This window comes from Pseudoliparis swirei, chromosome 24 (assembly GCF_029220125.1).
Source record: "Pseudoliparis swirei isolate HS2019 ecotype Mariana Trench chromosome 24, NWPU_hadal_v1, whole genome shotgun sequence".
Lineage (NCBI taxonomy): Eukaryota > Metazoa > Chordata > Actinopteri > Perciformes > Liparidae > Pseudoliparis > Pseudoliparis swirei.
The window spans coordinates 2,169,955-2,193,251 of record NC_079411.1 but is presented as its reverse complement, the minus strand read 5'-3'; the positions used below and the strand labels follow the sequence as shown (position 1 = coordinate 2,193,251).

The 23,297-nt window shown below is 44.3% G+C and overlaps 3 protein-coding genes across 3 annotated transcripts in view; 1 reads left to right on the top strand and 2 right to left on the bottom strand.

The window, feature by feature from the left end:
- Positions 1–643, bottom strand: part of usp34 (ubiquitin specific peptidase 34) — a 29,503-nt gene extending 28,860 nt beyond the window's left edge. The window contains exon 1 of the mRNA XM_056408672.1: positions 613–643. Within this exon, the coding sequence (XP_056264647.1) occupies positions 613–643 (31 nt within the window). The remainder of the gene's footprint in view (positions 1–612) is intronic.
- On the top strand, positions 7–3,365 carry LOC130189574 (tRNA pseudouridine synthase Pus10-like). Its single transcript, XM_056408448.1, has 5 exons — positions 7–534; positions 635–752; positions 866–1,008; positions 1,220–1,319; positions 1,569–3,365. The coding sequence occupies exons 2-5, from the start codon at positions 642–644 to the stop codon at positions 1,605–1,607; spliced, it is 393 nt and encodes a 130-aa protein (XP_056264423.1). The 5' UTR covers positions 7–534; positions 635–641; the 3' UTR covers positions 1,608–3,365.
- Positions 2,476–22,372, bottom strand: akt3b (v-akt murine thymoma viral oncogene homolog 3b). Its single transcript, XM_056408408.1, has 14 exons — positions 21,970–22,372; positions 16,036–16,482; positions 12,416–12,541; positions 12,191–12,302; positions 11,373–11,517; positions 11,129–11,260; positions 10,159–10,224; positions 9,973–10,041; positions 9,070–9,192; positions 8,858–8,986; positions 7,951–8,165; positions 7,707–7,794; positions 6,528–6,630; positions 2,476–6,177 (listed from the first exon to the last, which is right to left on the bottom strand). Exons 2-14 carry the CDS (start codon positions 16,079–16,081, stop codon positions 6,092–6,094), a joined length of 1,440 nt encoding a protein of 479 aa, XP_056264383.1. The 5' UTR covers positions 16,082–16,482; positions 21,970–22,372; the 3' UTR covers positions 2,476–6,091.
- Positions 22,373–23,297: the final 925 nt, after the last annotated feature.

Here is a 23,297-nt window from a genome sequence, read left to right as displayed (position 1 = left end):
GTGTTGAGACCCTGATCTGCAGGAAGTAAAAGTCGTAACAAGGTTTCCGGCGGTGAACCTGCGGAAGGATCATTACGATGAACAGACCGTCTGCATGAGAGCGGACAGAGTTCAGATTGAAGTGGTGTATTGGAAGCTCATTTTGCAAGTGACTTTTTTTTCGTCCCGACGACCAACAACAGACGGATTGGAAGCTCATTCTGCGCATGCGTTAAATGCGTTAAAAAAACAAAACTAGTTAAACCTGAAATTGAATTAACTGAGTTAACGCGTTATTTTTCACAGCACTAATATATACAAATATATATATAATATATATATATATTTGTATATATTCATTTTTAGTTTATTTATATATATATAAATAAATATACTTGTCTGTATGTGTATATATATAATTATATATATATATTTTGTTGTTGATTTATATATATATATATCAAACCTCGTTTTGTTGTTTTATTTGACACGTCTCTAGACCATCAACAACTCTTCAGACAAAATCAGGGTGAGAGACCTGCAGATTGTGTCCAGGTGAGAACAAAATAATAATAACAATAATAAAGTGTGATATTGTAATGGTTGAACATCTGGAGGATGAGTCTGAGTGACGGGCGTCGGTGTTGACCTGCAGGGAGGCCATGAGCCGCATGAAGGAGGGCGAGGAGAACAAAACCAAGTCGTACACGGCGCTCGTCTGGACCCAGAAACCCATCCGGAGCGAAGACATCGCCTTTATCGACGACATCAAGGTCTCACTCACACACACACACACACACTCGCACACACAGTAGAAACTCCAATAAAGTGTGTTGTCGACTAGGATGAAGATTGAGAATACTAAATACCGTTGACCCCCCGTCAGGACCTGACTCTGGACCAGAAGACCCCCCTGAGGGTTCTGCACCGGCGGGCGCTGGCGGTCCGTCAGCGGGTCGTCCACCACATGACCGCTCGCTACCTGGACCCCCATCACTTCCACCTGGAGCTGAAGACGCAGGCCGGCACGTATCCTCGTGTGTGTGTTTGTGTGTGTGCGCGTGTGTGTGATGAACACATGAATGCATCAATACTTATAATCCAGTTATTTCATGTTCTGAAATGGGACCGTCCTGCATAGGTGAGTACTTTTGAGTATATTTAATATGTAGAGTACTTTTCATGTTTTTGATGTACTTGAATGCACCGTTGACGACGTGCTCCTGAACGTCGGCGCCAGCTACATCAAAGAGTTCATCCACGGAGACTTCGGCCGCACCAAACCCAACATGAGCGTTCTGCTGAAGATGGACACGGACATCCTGGAGCTGGATGTGGAGGTGAGGGGCCCAGACCAGTGTGTGTGTGTGTTATATATTTATATATATTTTTTAATTTGTATATATATTATTATACATATATAAAAATATATATATAAATATATATATAGATTTTGAATATATATTTTTCAAATATATATACATATTCATATATTTATTTATATATAAATAATATATATATAAATATATATAATATTCATATATATATATTTATATATATTGAGCTGTCTTCTGTGTGTCCTTCCTCAGTCCGTGGATGTGGACTGGCCTCCGTCGATACCGGAGTGAACCTCCGTCCTGTTTGCTGAGCATCCAGGACCGGATCCTGCGTGGGGGAACCGGAGGGTCCAGGATCAGGGTCCAGACCAGACGTCCTGCTGGCTGCGGGGTCCGGTAGAGTCTCCGGTCGAAACTTCATCTTCAAAAATGTAGCGAAGAGACAAATGACGCTCTGATTCAGTTATAAGGGGTTATCTCTGTACGGTGGCCTTCGTGGGACATTTCAGACTCAACAGCTTCATTTGAGATTTCAGAGCCTGTAAACCAACCTGATGTTTTTTTTTGTGATGGGTCGTTCCTTTAAAAGGTCTCTGTCACCATGGTGACGATGAGGTTCAGGTGACATGATTGAAATGTCTGAAGTACGATCGCTGATGTCAGTCAGCTGTGAGCACGCTGGTCTAAATATGAAGGCTTGATTTCTCCAGATGCTTTAATCTGTTATTTTAAGATTACTTTTGTTATAGTTTTAAATGTGTGTGGAGACCTCAGTAAAGTGAAGCGGTTCTCTTCTGGAACTCAAGCTTTATGTTTTTTTTTTTATATAGCTAAATTTACCTGAAATGCATAACCCTACGAGAAGCTCTGCTGTTCATCGAATCTTTTTAATTTGTTCTTTGGACCAAGATTTCCTAATTTGAAATATTTTTATTTCTCATGCCTGTTCAAGATTATTTCTTATGAGGTAAAGTTCGACAACATTTAACAAAACTTCTTTTGTTCACTTGTAAAAAAGGTAAATTCCTTTATATTTAGGTATTAAAAACAATCTTTTTGATGTCAAAGCTCAGATATCTTGTTGAATAAAAATGTATTTCTGTTCCACTGGATACAACAAACATGACTTTGTTTTTAATGAAGGAGACCCGACAGCAGAAACCCTGAAATGTATTTCTTTTAATTTAATTCAAAATAAATACTACCACGGCAATGCAAGTCCACTACTGGGTTCTTGCCCTAATGTTTTGGTAAGAAAACAAACAAGCAAACGATCAAAGAAAAGAAGAAAAAACAGTTCAGTTAATGCATCCATCTTCATCATCATCATCATCCTTCAGCAACTTTCAAGAGGTGCCTTTTTTAACGACATACAAGGTAACACTGCCTAGAATGACCAACATAAATAAAACAAATACTGGTACAAAAGGCGGAGGGGGGGGGGCACAAGGAGCAAAGGATCATGGGGGATTGGAGCAACCTGATGAAACCAGCACTGCAAAAAAACAACTTTAAAAAGTCCTCCATGGTCCCACTTGAGTGTATTTTTTCTTCTTGAAGACGGTGAAACATAATTGACGCCAGTTACAGTCATGTCCTCTCATTGGAGGAGACCATGGGGGGGGCGGGGCTAGGTTGTCTCCATGGAAACATCCTCCTTGGACGAGACGGTGAATCGACCAGAGGAAATAAAAAATAAAAAAGGGTCCAGTCTTCGACAGTCGTACTTTTTTTTCCCTCCTTTTTTAAATGTTTTTTATTTATTTGTGTCCATATATACTTAAATGCAGTTTTTGAGTCGTTTGTTTTTTTCGGTCACTATATTCTCAGTCAAGTACAGTCACACAAGAACAACAAAAAAATAAAGATGTTTATGTCTGTGAAGATGCCTCAAAATGACCCAAACTAAAGAAAAGGCATTGCATATTTACATCAAGAAGTTTGGGGCGACTCGACCTCACAGCGAGGAGTGTCTCACGTGATCTGTCACATGACCAGTGACGTTTTGACACCCTCAGTTCAGGTTTAAAAACGCGCGTGTACGTGTGTGTGTGTGTGTGTGTGTGTGTAAATAAATCTCATAATACTGACGGGACAGAAGCATCTGGAGCTGGAAGCCTCGTTTCTGTTATTGTGATAAATTAAAAATAAATGTCTTCACTCTGATCTATATCGTCTAAAAACAGTCTTAGTGCATCTGTGTATGAATGGAAACCGTGTGCGCATGTGCGTGTGTGCGTGCGTGCGCCGTCAGGGTTCCTCCACCAGAATTCGATATGATTCACTGCTCTCATCACGCATGCGCACGAACTTCAAGAAAACAATGACAGAAACAACGCAAACAGCTTTTTAAGACCCGGATGTTGTTCCCCAGAAGCGTTCGGCTCGCGCGGAGGAACCCCGGAGAGCGTCAACCGAGACCGGCCGAGCTCCATTTGGCGTTTTGTCTTTCTTTTCTTTTTTCTAACACGAGTCACCAACCCAAAACAATAAATGAAACGTCACGTGCATTTAGTTCTGATCCCCGCAGTGAGGTCATCGTGTGTCGCTGTTTTTAGTCCAGTTGTTTTTATGAATGAATCAAACGGTTTGACAGGTTTTCTCTCAGGCCACCAGGGGGCAGCACTCACTCAGTAAATACATATTATATATATATATATATTATATAATATATAAATATATATTGTAATATATAAATATATATATATTATAATATATATATATAATATTAATATTTATTTAATATATATCTAAGATATAATACTGTTATACTGTACATTGAAGCTGTTGTTTTCCTCTCCCACTGTGATTTGACTTTTCCCATCACGTGCATTGTTTATCTACGCCGTCGCAACCAGACAGAACACAATTCTCTCTCTCTCTCTCTCTCTCTCCCTCTCTCAGGCTGTTTTCCCACCTTCCCCTGGTCATCATTCACAAGTTAGAAACACGTGTCATGCTCCAATGAATAAATGCCTTCTATGAATGTGACACGTCAGCCTCGTGTTGTTGTTGTTGTGGTTCGGCCATTCTTTCCAATGCCGCGGTCGAACTCATTACATCTTATGACAAGAAATAAAATCCCAGCCCCCGAGGGAATGAACAACGTGTTTGACGACATCACTCTGGATAGATCAGACACATCGGCCCACGTCCGTTTCTACGACCCCGCCTCCTCCGCGTGATTTTAAATGATCGGCCCCCGATCGATCGGATGTGCTAATCAGCTTTTCGGGGAGTTGGTGGACGTATCGTTCTCATCTCTGGACCCGAGCCGGTCGCATCACGGCGACTGCGACAAGACGCTCTCTCTCTCTCCGTGAACATCCCATGTCTATATTTACTTGACGTCTACGCGTCCCACGCGCTCTTCGGGGAGTCGCTGTGGACGACCGCGCTTTCAGACGGACACCTGAACGCCTCTCTGCACTTGCTCTGACCTGCTTAGAAAACACCCCTGTAGCTGCAGCGAGTGTTTACAAAAAACACACCAAATTAGATTTGGTTTGGAGCGAACTGTCGGCCTCAGTCTGATCAGAGTACATCTATATGTGTGTGTGTGTGTGTAGCTATGACAGCATAAAGTTGACCCCCATGTCCCACATACAGTACAGACATACGTTACATACATACATTAAGCCACATGTCCCTGTGTAAACAACCATTCCACTAGTCCTACAGCTACGATGAGGAAACAAAGAGCGGAGGTGAAGAAGAGGAGGAGGAGGAGGAGAAGGAGCGGTGAGGAAGCAGAGGAAAGGCCTCGTTCCCTTTGCCCGGCTGTGGAAAGCTGTGGAGCGGTTAGCTTGAGTTTGAACGCGGTTGTGCTCTGTGGCGCCTGAGTGGACTGTGCAGTTTCTGGCAGTTTTAGTGTTTCCTGTTTCAACAAAAATCAAGAAAGATCAAAAACAAATACGCAAAACGTAGAAGTGAAGATCAGGAGAGGAACAAAAAAAAGAAAAAAAACACGGGTTGAAAAAATACGAGAGCAAAGTAGTAAGACTAACTATGAGAGGAATGATACAGACTGGTCCTTTCTTTCTTTCTTCCTGTCTTTCTGTAGACGGTGACCTCATCGCCATGGGATCAGGGGAATGTGCGCCGCCATGGTGAATGTATGAGAAAGAAAACACAACGGGGTTTTTTTGTCGTATTTGTTTTTCTTTTTTTTCCGAGTGAACCACGAGCCGTGCACTTATTCTCAACTAAGGATGACTCACAACCCCCGGGAAAAAAAACCCCACCCGCCCGAAAAAAAAGAAAAAAACCCAAACACCCTGTCGGTATGATACGAAACATCTGCACACGTAAGGCAACATTTTTGGTTTTTTGTTCCCTAAAACGGCTCTTCCAAACCAAGTGCAAAAAAGTCAAAAGAAGAAGAAAGAAAAAGGGGCAGAAACAACAAAGTAACGCAACTCGGGTCGACGACGTAATACTGACGGGAAAAAAAATAATAACAAAAACATTGCCTTCTGCAGTAAAATAGCGCTGAAAATGTAGGAGACTTATTTTTCTTCTTTTTTTTTTAGTGTGGGGAGACCAGCTGGAGTCTATCCCACTGTGCAAAAAACCTCTTTTAAAGTCCCTAGAAAGACTTCTCCCCTCCGTGAGGAGGCAGAGGGGAGAGAAAGAGGGGAGACTGGTATTTTTGTTGTTGTTTTTTTCTGTTTTCCTAAATTGGCTACGTGTTTTCCTCAGAATGGCCACGAATGGGGACGATGCCGGGGGGGGGGGGGGGGGGGGGGGAGGGGAAGGGGGTGGTGGGGGGCGGCTCACTCCCGCCCGCTGGCCGAGTAGGAGAACTGTGGGAAGTGAGGCCTTCGCTCGTTGTCCGCCGCGTCCATCCCGTCCTCGTCGTCTGCGGGGAGACAAACAGACACACACACACAAACACACACAGACAGACAGACACACACACTCATCGGTTTTGAGCGCAGGTTTTCCTGTCGGATCCGGTCCCCCAAAACCCAGATCCACGGGGCTCCGGTTGAACTTTCGTTCATCTCAATATTTGTAAAAATCTTTAAACCGTCTCAAATAGCGAAGCAAACGCCCAAACGATTAGTATCAAGGAATAAAATAAAGCAGAAATTCTCAATTACGACGATATTATAAAAATAAAAATAAACATTTCCCACATAATTAAAATATGATGCTTAGATTTTCTCCCATCACAACAAACGGACATTAAGGTTGAAGGCGCCTCACATTTCTCCGGCGGGGTGATGGTGATGGTCTGTGCCGTGAACTCCTCGTCGAAGTACCGCGTGTCCGTCTCCGAGCTGACTTGAGGCTGGAAAGGCGGGACCAGCTGGACCGAGACAGGAAGTAGAAGATGACAGACAGGTGTCAGTTGTGTGAGTTTTAAATAAATATATATGTATATATAAATATATATACACATATATATATATATAAATAAATATATATAAATAAATATAAATATATATACATATAAATAAATAAATAAATATATATGCTTAGCATACATACACAGAGAATAGGTCAATACATGTCCATTAAATTAAGAACAGCATTATCTTTTGGTCTGTTACTACTGTTGTTAGATCTCCTCCTCCTCCACCTCCTCCTCCTCCACCTCCTCTCGCTACATTTGGGTTTGTCCTCCTGGGCGCTGCGCGGGCCGTTTCCATGGCTACCTCCTGATGGCGAGCTTACGTTTTGGCACCCGGTGGCGACGTTTTTAAAATCAAGGCTTACGCTCAGAAACACAACGGGATCAGAGAAGCCAGACAGGAACACACACAGGGAGGGATTATTGGGATTATTATCCTCTGTGCTCGGTTTTTGGGGGGGGGGGGAAATTCTTCATGTAAAAGGTACTTTTACTTTAATTCAGTATTTCTATTTTATCCCGCTTTATACGCTTTATATTTTGCAGAATCAGATGAATAATACAAATTATTTATGAATTATTATATTATTTTACCGGCGGTATTTAAATTGAATAACTGAGCTCCACCAGTTCTAATTAAATAATAAAATATACATATCAAATATAATAAGAAAATATATATATATCAAATATAATAAGAAAATATATATATCAGTATGTATTTTGACTTTTGCTTGTAAGAGTATATATACTGTGTTGTATTGACACTTTAATGTAGTACCTCACTGTGAAGTCAGATTCATCATAACGACTTATAAGTAACTAAGTATCTGAGTACTAATAAAACACATTACTAAATATCTTCTAGTATATCAATAAGAGTAAAGAGGACCTGCTTTACGTTGGTAAAGTGAGACCGCGATGAGGTCGTCGGGTTCTTTTGGGTTCTATTTTGGTTCGATTCTTTTAAACAAACGAATAAAAGATAGAAGCGAGGTCACCCTGACCCCGGGACGTCGTCCTGCGCTCACCTTCTTGTCGTAGACGTCCTGCCAGTCGACGGCGTTGAAGTAACTGTGTCTCATGATCTCCTTGGCGTCGTCCAGTCCGCCGCCCAGCCTGTCGGGAGGAGAGGAGGAAGACATCAAAACGTTGCTCTGACAACGTCTCCAGAATATCCACCTGCGCCGCATCCCAGAATAACTCAGCGGGGTGAACGGGTTGTGTGTGTGTGTGTGTGTGTGTGTGTGTGTGTGTGTGTGTGTGTGTGTGCACCGTTTGTTGGGGTCCTTGATGAGCAGCCCCGACAGCAACGACTTGGCGTCGGCCGACAGCGTTCGGGGGAACTTGATCTCCTCCATGAGGATGAGCTCGAACAGCTTCTCGTGGTCCTGGTTGTAGAACGGCAGGCGGCCGCACATCATCTCGTACGTCACCACGCCCAAACCCCACCAGTCCACCGCCCGGCCGTAGTCGTTGTCCTCCAGCACCTGGGGACACAGCGGGATGCTAACACGTTAAACTGTGAAAGAAACGCAGAGAATGGATCGCACTTTAATTGTGTTGTCAGCTGTTATATTGATGCTTTTCTTCTTTTCTTAAATTGGTTGTATAGAAGTCTATGCTTCGTGTGTTAAAGCTGCATTCTCTCTCCTGACCACCAAGGGGAGACTCCTCTGGTTGTATAGAAGTCTATGCTTCATGTGTTGAAGCTGCATTCTCTCTCCTGACCACCAAGGGGAGACTCCTCTGGTTGTATAGAAGTCTATGCTTCATGTGTTGAAGCTGCATTCTCTCTCCTGACCACCAAGGGGAGACTCCTCTGGTTGTATAGAAGTCTATGCTTCATGTGTTAAAGCTGCATTCTCTCTCCTGACCACCAGGGGGAGACTCCTCTGGTTGTATAGAAGTCTATGCTTCATGTGTTGAAGCTGCATTCTCTCTCCTGACCACCAAGGGGAGACTCCTCTGGTTGTATAGAAGTCTATGCTTCATGTGTTAAAGCTGCATTCTCTCTCCTGACCACCAGGGGGAGACTCCTCTGGTTGTATAGAAGTCTATGCTTCATGTGTTGAAGCTGCATTCTCTCTCCTGACCACCAGGGGGCGACTCCTCTGGTTGTATAGAAGTCTATGCTTCGTGTGTTAAAGCTGCGTGCATCATAACTGGCGTGACCTCTGACCTCAGGCGCCAGGTACTCGGGGGTCCCGCAGAAGGTCTTCATGGTGGCAGTGTCTGTGATGCCTTCTTTGCAGAGGCCGAAGTCTGTGATCTTGATGTGGCCGTCCTTGTCCAACATGAGGTTCTCCAGCTGATGAAGAGGACGAGAGGGGTTAGAAACTCGGCCCTGTGGTGCTGGCCGTGCTCCTGGCTCGGGCCTCAGGTGAGCGGTACCTTCAGGTCCCGGTACACGATCTTGGCAGAATGGAGGTAGTCCAGAGCGGAGACGATCTCGGCGCCGTAGAAACGAGTGCGGTCCTCTGAAAATACTCGTTCTCTTGACAAGTGGAAAAACAGCTGCAGAGAGGAAGAGGAGGACAAGTTCAACACCTGAGAACCCTCTGAATATTTATTATATCATAATGATATTATATTATACTTGGGTCTGTGTGCTTTACAATTATTAGTTATTATTAAAGTTAACACATAGTTAACTTCTTTGTGTAATCGGTGAGATCTATTATATCAATGATAATAAGTAAAAGACAGAGAGAGAGAGAGAGAGCGGGAGAGAGCAGGAGAGAGAAAGAGAGGTGGAGAGAGGGAGGGAGGGAGAGAGCGAGAGAGCGCAAGAGAAGGAGAGAGAGAGAGAGGGAGGGAGAGAGAGAGGCGGAGAGAGAGAGGGTAGAGAGAGGGAGAGAGGGTAGAGAGAGAGAGAGCATTGATTCATAATCGATTCTGTGTTTCTGAGAATTGAACCAAATCACAAAACCCAGTTGTATCAATATTTTCTTCTTCATTCATGCTTCATGTGACCATGTGACCAGTGGCATCCAATCACAGTGAGGCTGGTATCTATTTATAGCCTCAACTCACAGACTGAGCCGTTTGCATCGTTCTCTGAATGCAATGCGACTAAACTCCTCGTCACAACGCACACGTTGAGCTCCCTTCAATACACAAATAAATAAACATATCTATAATCTCTCTCTGGCGGCGTTAAAGCCGCGTGGTGGATCGTTAGACGCCACGGCGCCCGGTCCTCCACCGCTCATCATCCCCTCAAGAACTCTTGAAATAACTTTGGTGTTGAAATAAGACAGAACATCCAAACCATCCCTCTCTTTAGAGCCTCACCTCTCCTCCGTTGACGTACTCCATGACGAAGCACAGCCGGTCCTTCGTCTGGAACGAGTACTTCAGAGACTGAGAGACACACACACACACACACACACGCTTTATTTAAAACGTTGACTTCACGCTCTACACATTATATATTTATTCCAACACAATCACGTTGGTGGTGGAGCCGCTGATACTCACAGTTAGGAATGGATGCCGAGTGTTTTTTAATACCCTACTTTCTGTGAGCGTGTGAGCGACTTCGTCCTGTGATGGAGGGATGGGGGGAGAAAAACAAAAAGGAGGTGGGGATTAGTCAGGAGAGCATTTGATAGTTTTTAAAAGGTTGAGGAGGTCGTTGGCGGGGAGGCGTGTGAACACCACCAGAGGGGAGACGGCTCGCAGGATCAGTGACTCTTCTTTTAAATCACTTCTTAAATAAACATTTTTATAGAACAGTTTTTAAGTGATCTCGTCCTTTGATGCAGATCTTTGGTCACCCTCATTTAGTTTGTCTGTTTTTTTTATTTTAATACATACAATATTTGTTTCTTACTCTTCTATTTGTTTTGTCTTGACTCTCGGTAGAGCACATTGTAAATTTTGTTTTTTAAGGTGCGATATAAATAAAGTTATTATTATTATGTATTTCTGTTGTAGGAGTCCAATTATGGAATAATGTTAAAATGGATGTAAGGATGGTTTAACTCCTTCTGGTTTTCAAGGGAATTATTTATAAAACAATTCTTGAGAATTATAAATGTGATTAAAAATGTATTTATATGGAAGATGTATGTGGAAGTATGTCTGTATGTATGTGTGTATGCATATATATATATATATTGTTATTTTATATAAATTTTCTGATTTATTTGATATTAATTTAGGATAGGAATATATAAGCATGTTTTGCTTCTACCTATACCTTTTCAGTCTTTCTGTTTTGTATATTATATAGAATAATATTGTATTGTATTTGATTGATTGATAAAATACACAACAATTATTATTATTATCCCGACCTGCAGCCGGTCGGTCTAAACATGGACTAACAGGAACGTGACGGACACGTCTGACACTGAAGGCGATGCATTCGTATTATTCTCATCATTTGAATCCCGTGAACGTGCTTCTCAGACGACGGCGTGACCCCGGCGTTCGTGATCCCGACCTTGGCGATGATGACTTCCTTCTTGAGGATCTTCATGGCGTAGTAGGTGCCGCTCGCCTTCTCCCTCACCAGGATGACTTTCCCGAAGGTGCCTTTGCCCAGAAGCTTCAGATAGTCAAAGTCGTTCATTGTCTGCGTGGAAAAAAAAAGGAGAAGAAGAAAAAAAAAACACACAAACAAAGAGGTGATGAAGAAACCGGTTCTTCATCATTCATCTTCATCTTCGTCGGCACCAAGCGGTCACCTTCCGTTTGTAGTGTCCGATGGAGGTGTCCATCTCCTCCTCGTTGACGTTCTCGATCTGGGAGGTGGGGCTGCTCAGGATGCCCTCCTCCTCCTGCTTGGCCAGGGACTCGGCCACCGTCTGGATGGCCTCGGCCCACTCGTCCCTGAGTCACCACAACAACAACAACAACAGGTTACAAACACCATTAAGAAAATGTAACAAGATTTGTTTCTATAATATTGTTGTATTCGTTTTCATAACAACATGGGAGCGATCAAGACGATAAAAAAATATTTTTTGCAAGTTAAAACAAAAATATCAAAATAATTATATAATAATATAAATATACAGTTCATCAGTGTAAAAGTTTCTGCAACTGTCACGGTGCACATCTTCTAGATTATATTCTCACCATATGACATTCTTCAAATTCCTCGGACTATATTTTGCAATTTCCTGCACGCTCTCATTTTAAAAGACGTATGGACTGTTTACTTTTATAATCTCCTGCTATGTTTATTGTTATGCAGCAAAACACAAAGGCAAACGTCGATGTAGACCTATAACTATTAATTGGCTTTTGAGTGACACCATTTACAGATTACTTTGGGTTTTAAGATTTGACCCTTTGTTGATGGATGGATGCTGATTTTGAGAATTCATCATCATCTCAGAAATAACACAAGCCAGTGTTTCCCCAGATATTTTAAGACCTATTTTTCTTCCGACTAGTTTTCCTTTTTCTTCTTCTCCTCCCCGTGTGAAATTTAGCTTGTGAGTCAAAAAACAAACAAACACAGAGCGTGAGAACAAGGAGGCGGAGCCTGACGGCACACCTCTCATCGGGGGTGTCGACGTGAAACGTCCTCTCGATGACCGTGGTCCACTGCAGGCAGCGGATGATGAAGGTGTTGGGCTTGGGCCGCTCCGTCTTCATCAGCTGGCATTCTGATGGCCACACACACACACAGAGAGAGAGAGAGAGAGAGAGAGAGGATGATGCACAGCGTTGCGTACATATTCCGGTCTTCATGCATGAAACATGAGGCCGTGGGTCTCACTTGCTACGGAGAAGTTGTTGAGCGGGTAGGCGAGGTCGGAGTCCTGCGGTTTGTCCTTGTAGCCGATGAAGGAGCCGTCCGTCTTCAACAGGAAGTAGCGCGGCCGCCAGTTCTTGATGTACTCACCTGCAGAGAGAGAGAGAGAGAGAGAGAGAGAGAGAGAGAGAGAGAGAGAGGAGGTTACATCACACGGGGTCACAGGCGGCGGAGCAAAACTCCAAAACACACACACACACACACCACGAGGCGGAGCTACAGCGATACAGTGAAGTCATTTTAAGGCAAACATCTTGGTGTCTGAATGTGAACATTTGATGAACAGAGAAAGAAAGATTCTTTAGATCCTCTTTCTTCTTCACTTGGCTGATGACGATTAATATATTCTGAGTCTGTATCGTGAGTTCAAGACATCGGATCTCACGTCGTGGTCCGTTTTACTTCCACAAGGCTGCAAGCTTTCTTTAATGAGTGCTGTCAGCCGGTGTTTATCCAACGCTCCCGTTCATTGTTCCCACATCGGCTTCTCGTTCATTGTTATCCAACTCCCTCCGAAGCGCATTAGAAACCAGAGCCGGTCGCAGGGCTTAACCCTTAGCAGGCAAAGCCAGCTAGGAAGCTCACGCTCACCCACTGCAGTGTGAAGGTTCACATGAGATCATCCCCAGAGGCATTTGAGTTTTCACCGACTGGGAAGATGGGTTTTGGCGGGAAACCCAGAGTCCCGTTAGCCGGGGAGCTAACGGAGGAAACCAAAACAAATGAAACCCGAAAGACAAAACGCTCCTCGCTTCTCACATCTGATGACTCACTCAGCTTCCTGGTGAGGAAGTAGAGACTGAGACATGAACTCATGTTTACAATGTTTACTGAGGGAAGTAGAGAGTAAGCCCCGCCCCTAAAGCATCACCTGCTTTCTGGTTTAAATGATGACATCATGCTGTATTGAAGAAGACTTCAACTCATGTTTACAATGTTTAGGGAAAAAAAATCAAGAGAGAAGTAGAGTCATTATATAGACTTCTATACAACCGGAGGAGTCGCCCCCTGGTGGTCAGGAGAGAGAATGCAGCTTTAACGCATGAAGCAGTCTTCTATACAACCAGAGGAGTCGCCCCCTGGTGGTCAGGAGAGAGGATGCACGTTTAAAGTTCCCTCTTCAGAACCAGAGGTGTTCCTGGTTCACACACATGTGAGGGCGTTACGCTGCTCTCCATTTTGAGGACCGCTGAGCTACAGATGTTTAAAAAAGGCGACCCAGCGGGACGGTTTCAGAAACACTCCGAAAACATTTTAACGAGAACCACAAGGATAAAAAAGACAAACGATGTTGTGGTCCGGAACCGAACTGAGCAGCGGGACACGAACGACTTCCTCGCGCGCAGCGTTACGTACATGCGACCGACGCATCGACAGAGCCACGAGAGCCGGAGCCGGCGTTGGACCTCGACGGCGTCCGCAACGTGTTGTTGTGAGAACATACACTTGTTGTTGTGGAGACCTCCTGCTGCATAACAAAGGAACACACCAACAAGTGCCCTTGATATAGATTCACCGCTGACGTCGGGCCGATACGGACTCAGACATCTGGCTACAGGTGGGTGAACTGCATCATGGGTATTTGTCCTCCAGGCAGAGATGCATGAAGCCTATCGATCCGGTCCTGGTACCTGAAGCCTAAAGGTATCAGGACTGAAGAGGACTACCATGTGTCCCGTGTCCATGTTGAGGAGACTGGACCTCTTTTGTTCCACCCCCCCGATACAATAAAGTTGCGTAGCGGCCGATACCGAGAGCCGACCCGCTGGCAGCGCGTTAAAAAACAAACGAAAAGTTGAATTCCCCTTTTTTGGATTCTCAGTTTAAATCCTCAACAGGCGGGGTTCCTCCACATGCTGACCAATGGGTGTCCAGGACTTTAAACCACATTTACATGGCCAAACTTCTTCTTTTATTTATCTCGGTGCATACATGAAAAAGTGAGAAAATGTCGTATTTAAACTAACAATGAGAATCCCAAAGCACAAAGTAAATAACCTTAAAAGACTCAAATGAATGAGAGACAAGTTTGATTTTCAGTTGAGGTGCGTTCACTTGCAGAGCGTCGTTCTTTTCAAAGCATATTCATTATTTAAAACTCAGCGTAAATATATGAATAGAACACATTTCCATGACTTTTCCAAAACTTTGGGGATTTTTCAATGACTTTTCCAGGCCTGGAAATAACCATTTTAAAATTCCAGGACTTATCCTGACAGGAATGACATCACATCCGAGGTCTCCCACGACACCAAAGTGAGCATGTGGTTAGTTACAGTAACGGAGGCGACTCGGTGGACACAGAAGCTCTCAGGAACATTTCCCCACTAGCATGAACTCTGCAATCATGAACAATACATTTCTCGCTCGAGACGTGTGTTTTTTTTGTTCCGCGGTTTGCTGAACCGCGTGTGAACCGTGCGCTTTTGAACTCAAACGACCCGGAGAGCTGCCGTTTGGGGCCGTTAGGGCTGAATTATAAGAACACCCGGAGGTGCAATAAACCAAGCGGGGACTTGTGGGGGCCGAGAGAGGAAGGAACCAGAGTGTTAGGTCATCCTCTGGAAGCTCATAGTGCCACAGAGAAACTTCCCCCTGCCACACACACACACACACACTAAATCACTGTGGGAAATAACACACCAGCCAAGTGCAGCGCAGACTGGCTGCAGCCCTGCTCGCCGTCTGGCAGGTAAACAGCCATTGTTTGGAGGGGCTGTTCTTCAGGCCCACTCGGGCGACTCCGTGTATGAAAACACATCTCTGTGGTGTTTGCGGCAAACAAGAAGTCGAGTTTCTGTCTCTCGGTCGTGACTCGGGCCGGCTCCCCTCCAGCGGGGACGTTTGGTGAAATAAATAATTAATAAATCACGTCTGGCCGGACTGTGAGAAGCCATTAAATATTTCGCCAGTTTCACGTCGTTTTTCATTCCAGCGTGAACCTTAAACTGTGTAAATGATGTTCACTTTGATGTATTTACTACATTAAGGATATTCTCAGTCATCATTCGTGCTTTTGTCCCACAATGCAACGCACATGTTAAACGGAGGCGCTGAAAAACAACATATTTGGCTTTTCTTATGTTTATAAAATGCCTTTCAGGTCGATTTGAGTCACATTGATTTGACTGATAGTTTGAAGGCTGTAGAAATGAAAAAGTAAAGTTTAACGTGTAAAACACGCACGATATATTATATTGAATACAGTTTATTGTGTAGAGCCCAATATCACAAATGAGACTCAGCGGGCTTCACAACCTGGACACTGACGACATCCCTGACCTTTGACCTCACATCGGAAAAAGAAATGAGCCTCTTTACGACGCGTTATGAAGATGGAAACACAAAGAAAGTCACAAATGCGAATGAAAATTTTCTCAGTGTGTTATTTTTGTTTTACGTCATTTCCTAACACAGCTGGTCGCTGTCGTTTTGAATTCTTCGTCTTAATTCAAACACGGGGGAAATGGTGCGTTCATAAGGGCACTATTTTATTCTTTTGTGGCGTATTACGCCACAAAAGAATAAAATAGTGCCGCGGTTAACGATCTGGAAAGTGAATCTGTGTGTTTCTGTGTCCTCACCTCTCTTCTGGACCCAGCCTTCCTTGATGACGTTCTGGTCGCTCATGGTGGCTTCTCCTCGTCGCCAGTCCTCCCAGTCCTCCCAGTGTGGTGACAGCGAAGGAGGAAAGCAGCCGCCGCCGTCCGTCTGACCGCCGCTCGACCTCCGACCTTTCCTACCGGCGCCTCCTCTCGCCTGGCCTCGGGTCTGTGGCGTCGTCCCCCACGGTGTCTCTCTATCGCTCTCTCTCTCTTCCCTACGATCACTTTCTCTTCCCTCCTCTTCGCCCCGCCGACCCCCAACCCCACTTTCTCCTCCTCCTCGCCTCCTCCTTCCTTCTCTTACTCTGTTTCTCTTCCTCTCTCCCTCGCCCTTTCAAGCTTATTCTTCTTCTCCTTCCTCTTCTTCTTCTTCTTCTTCTCTTCCTCTCCTCCTCCTGTGCTCAGGCGCTCCGGCGGTGAGTCAGCCTGGAAGGAAGCGGAGGCAGAGAAAGGAGAGAGGGCAGAAAACACCACAGCACACGAGGGTCAGTGGATCGTTTCCTTCACACAGCGGGCCGCCACTTATTGCTCAGAGCCTTGGATACACTTCCTGTCTCCTTACGTCCTTTTTCCTCACACACTCCTTTTCCTCTCCTTCCCTTCCCTTGCATTTCTCTCTTTCCTTGTCTTTATCAGTATTTCCCCAACTACCTCTCCAACTTTCTTTCTTTTTTTAAAAATTCCTCTCATCCCGCCTTCTCTCTTTACCTCCCGCCCTACTTTCCTCACTCCTTCTCCATTTCCTTGCCCCCTCACGTGATCTCCTCCTCTTCCCCTTCCTCTGCTCCCTTTTTTCTCCTTCCTTCCATCTGTCCCTTCCTAACTACTTGTCCTCCAACTTTTTAACTCTTCTTCCTCGAGGCAGACTTTGTTTGCTTCGGTCCTGAATAACTCGTCTCCTTCCCTCTTGCCTTGAGTCCTTCCCTAACTGTCGTTTACCTCCTCATCCCTTGATGAACCTCCCTTCCTTTCTTCACCTCTGTTCGCAACAGGCTCTACTTTACTTCCCTTACCTGCTTCTCTCCTTCTCCATTTCCTTGCTTCCTCACATCATTCCTCCTCCCCTTCCTTTCTTCTTCTCTTCCTCCTTCACCAAGCTCTCCTCCCCACAACCTTCTCTACCCTCCCTCCCACCTTCCCTCTCCTTTTACCGCCTTGCCACCTCACACTGCCTCCTTCACCTCACTCCATCCACCATTTCCTTGCTTCCTCACATCATCGTCACCCTCCTCTTCCCCATCCCCTCGTTTCTCCCCCTCTATTATTCCTTCCCTGACAACTCCAAACTTCTTCACCTCCTTCCCTCCCCCTCCACACTAACTCCTCTCCCTCCCTCTTACCTCCTCATTCCCTTCCCTCATCAGTCCTTCATCAACTACTTTTACCTCAACTTTATCTCATCCTCTTCTTCTTTCTCACCCTCCATCATTCCGTGTGGCTTCTCCTGCCTCACTTAAGTCTGGTCCCTCCATCCCTCCATCCCTCCATCTCTCCATCTCTCCATCTCTCCCTTCCTCCCTCATTTTCCTCACTAACTCCTTCGGTCCTTTCTTTAAAAAAATAAAAAATGAAACTACTTGCTGGTTTCGGCCTCTTTTCTTTTTCACATGAGAGTAAATCTAATATTTTGGGGTTTAAGACAGTCACTCGAACAAATCAAGATATTTTAAAACATTTCTTTGCATCTCATCAATCCATTTTGCGATGGAGCCGTTGTGATGTCCTCGTGTGTGTTGTGTTTACATCAGCAACGCGTTATCTCACACACACACACACACACACACACACACACACACACACACACACACACACACACACACACACACACACACACACACACACACACACACACACACACACACACACACACACACACACACACAAGCCCTCCGGGACTCGCACGTTCATCTGAGATTTGCAATCGACAATCATTTGTGAAATGCGACAGCGCCACGACTCGCGCTCTGGGGGAAACTGGTCTGGGATCAGCAGTGAAGGCGGAAACAAAATTACAAATGGAAACCATGAAACAGGACGCTCGGGGGAGAGGAGGACTCCCTACACCTGACTTCCCTTAATCCTTGTACCCTTGTTCCCTCACACCTTTCCTTCTCCCCCCCCCCCCTCATTTATTCATCCATATCTCAGTCCACCTGTCTGTCAGCGGCGTCTGAGCCCTGAACGCACCTCTGATGTTTCCCTAAAACCTCGCCGAGGTCACACACAGGTCACTTTCTAACGTTCACATCTTACAGCCGATTGGCTCCTGAATTTGCAGACAGACTCGAGTGCCGCTTGACAGCTGACGGCTTCACGCCTCACTCCTGCTTCTGTGGGATACACATCCGGCTTGTTGCGTACAGTCGGGAATAGTGAGTTGATCTATGTTTTACATGGAGGCCTCGGCCCCCGGTCTGGGCTGTGGACCAACGCAACGAGATGACTCTCACATTGCTTCTGTCTTGGCCTCTTAGTTATTCCTTCCTGTAGAAGTAGCCATTTGTATGCTTTTTTCCCGGCTGTCGAACACTAACTTTAAAACACGCATTATTGAAACGTACTTGAGGTATGTTGGGTGGTGTGTGTGTGACTCTAAATATTCTAATATACAGTAAATCACAAATATTTATCCAGATATAGGCAGAAGCTAAATATAAAGTATAAAGATTAGGTAAGGTAAAAAAAAACAGTTTCTGGGGATGTTTTTACACGTTTTCCCACTTTGTACTTCAATAGCTGCACAACAGTTTCCCTGAAGATAAATAACGTTTATATTTTGTGTTACTTCAGACGTCCTGAAGTGAACTGCCTCTTTCTGGTGGTTATGTCCCAATGGACAGCCGCCTGAAACTGAAATGATTACACATGTGTACATGTTGCAACAACAATAACACGACGTCTTAACTGCCATTAAAACTCTGCACTCTCTAATACTGTCGGCAATATGGCTTGAATCAGTATTATATTGTTATGAAGACGTTTCCAATACATAAGATATATCCCAATATGCCTCAAAACACTGCAATATCTTCTCCTGTTATGCATTACACAGAACAAGTCTTCATATCTATGTACAGCTTGTTTTTATACGGCTTTTCACGAGAATTATAATGTGAATCAATATCATATTATCATCCAGCCCTAGTTCCTGATGAAGTGAACAAATACAGTGACAAACTGCCACAATACGTTGTTTATTAAACGTCGTATTGCATATATATATCCCTAACATGTCACTCTGAACTTTAAAGATGCTATATAAAAAAGCCTTGCCTTTATACCGCGATAAGATAAGCATGTTTTCCTGATTTCTTTTCTAATATCTCAGCGTTTCCATGACAACCTGTCCATACTGTTATTACTACGAATACTGTATGCACCGAGCACATCCATACTGACCCCTTACTGTCACTATTGTATTTATTTCAGATACAGGACTGTCTCAGAAAATTAGAATATTGTGATAAAGTTCTTTATTTTCTGTAATGCAATTAAAAAAACAAAAATGTCATGCATTCTGGATTCATTACAAATCAACTGAAATATTGCAAGCCTTTTATTCTTTTAATATTGCTGATTATGTTACAGCTTAAGAAAACTCTAAAATGCTATCTCATAAAATTAGAATATTTCCTCAGACCAAGTAAAAAAAGATTTATAACAGCAAAACAAAATCAAACATTTGAAAATGTCCATTAATGCACTCAGTACTTGGTTGGGAACTTTTGCACGGATTACTGCATCAATGCGGTGTGGGCGGCATCAGCCTGTGGCATGCTCAGGCATTGCTGAGGCCCAGGATGATGATGCTTGCTTCATGTAGCTCATCATCATTGTTGTTGTTGTGTCTGGTGTCTTTCTTCTTCTTAATACCACACAAAATCCTCTATGGGTTCAGGTCAGAAAGGTGGGCAGGCCAACGAGGACAGTAATGCCATGGTCAGTACACAGTTACTGGTGGTTTTGCACTGTGCAGGGTGTGCCAGCATGCTGGAAAAAAAAAAATCCTCATCCATAGAGCTTTCAGCAGCAGGAAGCATGTAGTGCTCTAAAATCTCTTGGTACACAGCTGCATTTACTCTGGACTTGATGAAACACAGTGGACCAACACCAGCAGCTGACATGGCTCCCCAAACAATCACTGACTGTGGGAACTTCACACTGGATTTCAAGCAACTTGGATTTTGCGCCTCTTTTTGTGTCTTACCCTCCTGATGGAGGTGTCAATGATGGTCCTCTGGACAGCAGTCAGATCAGCAGTCTTCCCCATACTTGTGATTTAGTTTACTGAACCAAGCTGAGTGTTTTCAAGGCTCAGGAAACCCTTGCAGGTGTTTCGAGTTAATTAGACGATTCAAGTGATTTGTTTAATACCCTATTAGTATACTTTTTCATGATATTCTAATATTTAGAGATAGGATATTTGAGTTTTCTTAAGCTGTAAGCCATAATCAGCAATATTAAAAGAATAAAAGGCTTGCAATATTTCAGTTGATTTGTAATGAATCCAGAATGCATGACATTTTTGGTTTTTTTTATTGCATTACAGAAAATAAAGAACTTCATCACAATATTCTAATTTTCTGAGACAGTCCTGTAAAGACACCAGTATGTAAATTACTCTGCGCTTTACTGCTTTTTCGTTTTTGCACTTCTGGTTAAATGCTAAACTGCATTTGATTGATTCATAATAAAGCAACAAAAACAGAATATACTTTAATGTCCCACTACAACTATTCTTTATTTTTATTTTTATAAATGTCGTTTTTTTGACAACAAAGTCTGGATGAAACTGACTCCTCCCCCCCCCCCCCATCTCCTCGAGGTTCTTGAATACATCTTTGGGAGGGTTATTAATCACATTTCCAATAATAATCTAGTGAATAATGATTTGACATTTTCGGCTACAGACGTGGCCCTGATCCCCTCCACGGCGCGCGGAGAGGAGGCTGGGAAACCACCGCGCAGCCCCTCCGATGACAACAAAAACAATGGCCGACGGGGGGGGGGGGTTGTGTGTGCTTCAGGAGCCGGTTGTTCCAGGGGCTGCGGCCCTTTCGGCACCACGAACCCCCCTCCTCGCCTACCCCCTCCCCACCCCCCCTCTATTCGCTTCATTTGGACGGGTGTTTTTGGTTTTCCTGCACCGGAACCGCCAGAAACCAACAAATACCGAACCGACAGCTTTTGTTTTCAAGGGCGTGCGGCGTCGTTCTCTCGTTACGTCACAACATCCGCTCTCCCGCTGGACCGAGACGCGCGCGACGAGTCACCGCCTGAGAGAAGGGAGAGAATGAGAAAGAGGGGGGGGGTGGCCGCTGTTACAGCGAGGGGAGGCGGTAAATAATACAAATAAGACGAATAAACCGGCTCCCGGTATTAAAGGAAATGGTTGTGTACGGCAGGCCGGCCTGTGATGGCTCGGCTGCTGGGGGGGGGGGGGTAGCATAGCTGACCAACTGACAGCCGTTGGAAACCGTTATTTTAATGTCTGCTCGGTTTTATTTATACACCTCGACGGTGTGTTTGAAGGGGATGGGAGACCAGGGTAAGGGAGGCGGGGGGAGGAGGAGGAGGAGGGGGAGACGAGAAAGGGGGTATCGTTCATCACGGAGACGGGCCGAGGCCAGACGGACGGTACCGGTTACCCGGCCCTCCTCCCCTCCCTCCTGCAGCAGCATCCCTCCCAGACGGGCTAATGACGAAGCAGCGAGCTAACGGCTAACTAGCTAACCTCCGCTTCTTCTCTCCCCCCCCCCCCTAAAAAACCCGACGACCCCCACCCCCCCACCCTCCGCTTCCTCCCCCTTCCTTCTCTCAATAGTCCTACAACCCCCACACACACACACACACACACGCACGCGCGCGCCAAGCCCACAACGCGTTATAGCACAATCACAATTATTATTTCACCTGGTAGTCGAAGAATGACAAGGATGCCCCCTCCTCCTCTTCCTCCTCTTCCTCTCCTCCTCTCCTCTCCTCCCCCTCCTCCCCCTCCTCCTCCTCTATGGGCACTGGAGCATCCGACGGAGTAACGTCCCTCACTGGTGAAAACAGAAGGACAGCGATGGATCCATAGCCGCTGATGATGGTGCCGCCGTTGTCCAGACCGTGTGCGAGCCGAATAAAAAGAGGAGGGTATTTCTCCCGTGTGTGTGTGTGTGTGTGTCCAGACAGACCAGAGACTGCGGCGGCAGGCAGACAGACACACGGACAGACAGACACGACCCGCTCAGCTCCCCTTCCGCAGCTCCGACAGGAAAAACCTCGCTCGGGCTCCGAAGTCGGCACGTCACGTTCAGCCAGATCTGACTGGGAGGACTCCTGCTGCGTTCACGGGCCGTCGGAAATACGGCGGCTTGTGCTTGGTTTCGCTGCTTACCCCCAACCCTGGCTGTGGAGGAGGAGGAGGGGGGGGGAGTGGGGTGTGACAGGATCAGGAGGAAGTCCTATGAATCGATTATTGACAAAGTGTGTTGCACATACAAGGAATTAGATTCGCATAACAATAAACATAGAATAAAACAAGACAAATAAGAAATAAGACAAAAAATAAGCACAGACCAAAAAATAAAACAATAAAAGAAATAAAAGCAATCAACATGGATAGAATAAATCAATAAAACGATATAAATAATAAACTTAGACAAACAATAAAACAACACAAATAAGACAAAAAATAAGCACAGACAAGAGAATAAAACAATAAAAGAAATGAAAACAATCAACATAGACAGAATAAAACAATATAACGATACAAATAACAAACATAAACAACATAGTGCGATAATTGATAAATATGGTAAACAATGTCTATGTCTAATTTCTGTAAAGTTTCATCTTTAATGCATTTTTTAGATCTATGAGGGTGTTGTTAGTTTTATATTATATATATATATATATATATATAGATGATATATTATACAATAAATAATGAAATAAAGATGTCAGTGTGTGAGAACATGGACTGAAATGAGGAACTTGCTTCATACATCATGAGAACTTTAAACTGTCAGTTTAACTGTTTGCATCACATGTTTGATGTGCTGCAACTAATTATTTTTTCTCTCATTTATTTTCTTATTTTGAGTTTTTTTTTATTCAGTACATTTTCTAATCCAATAAAATTTCAGATAATAGCAAATAAAATAACAATCCCTTTGTCCCAAAGTCTCTCTGGTCTATTCATCAAAATAAATGCAAAAAGGCCACAAAAATATCACATAAAAAAACATAAA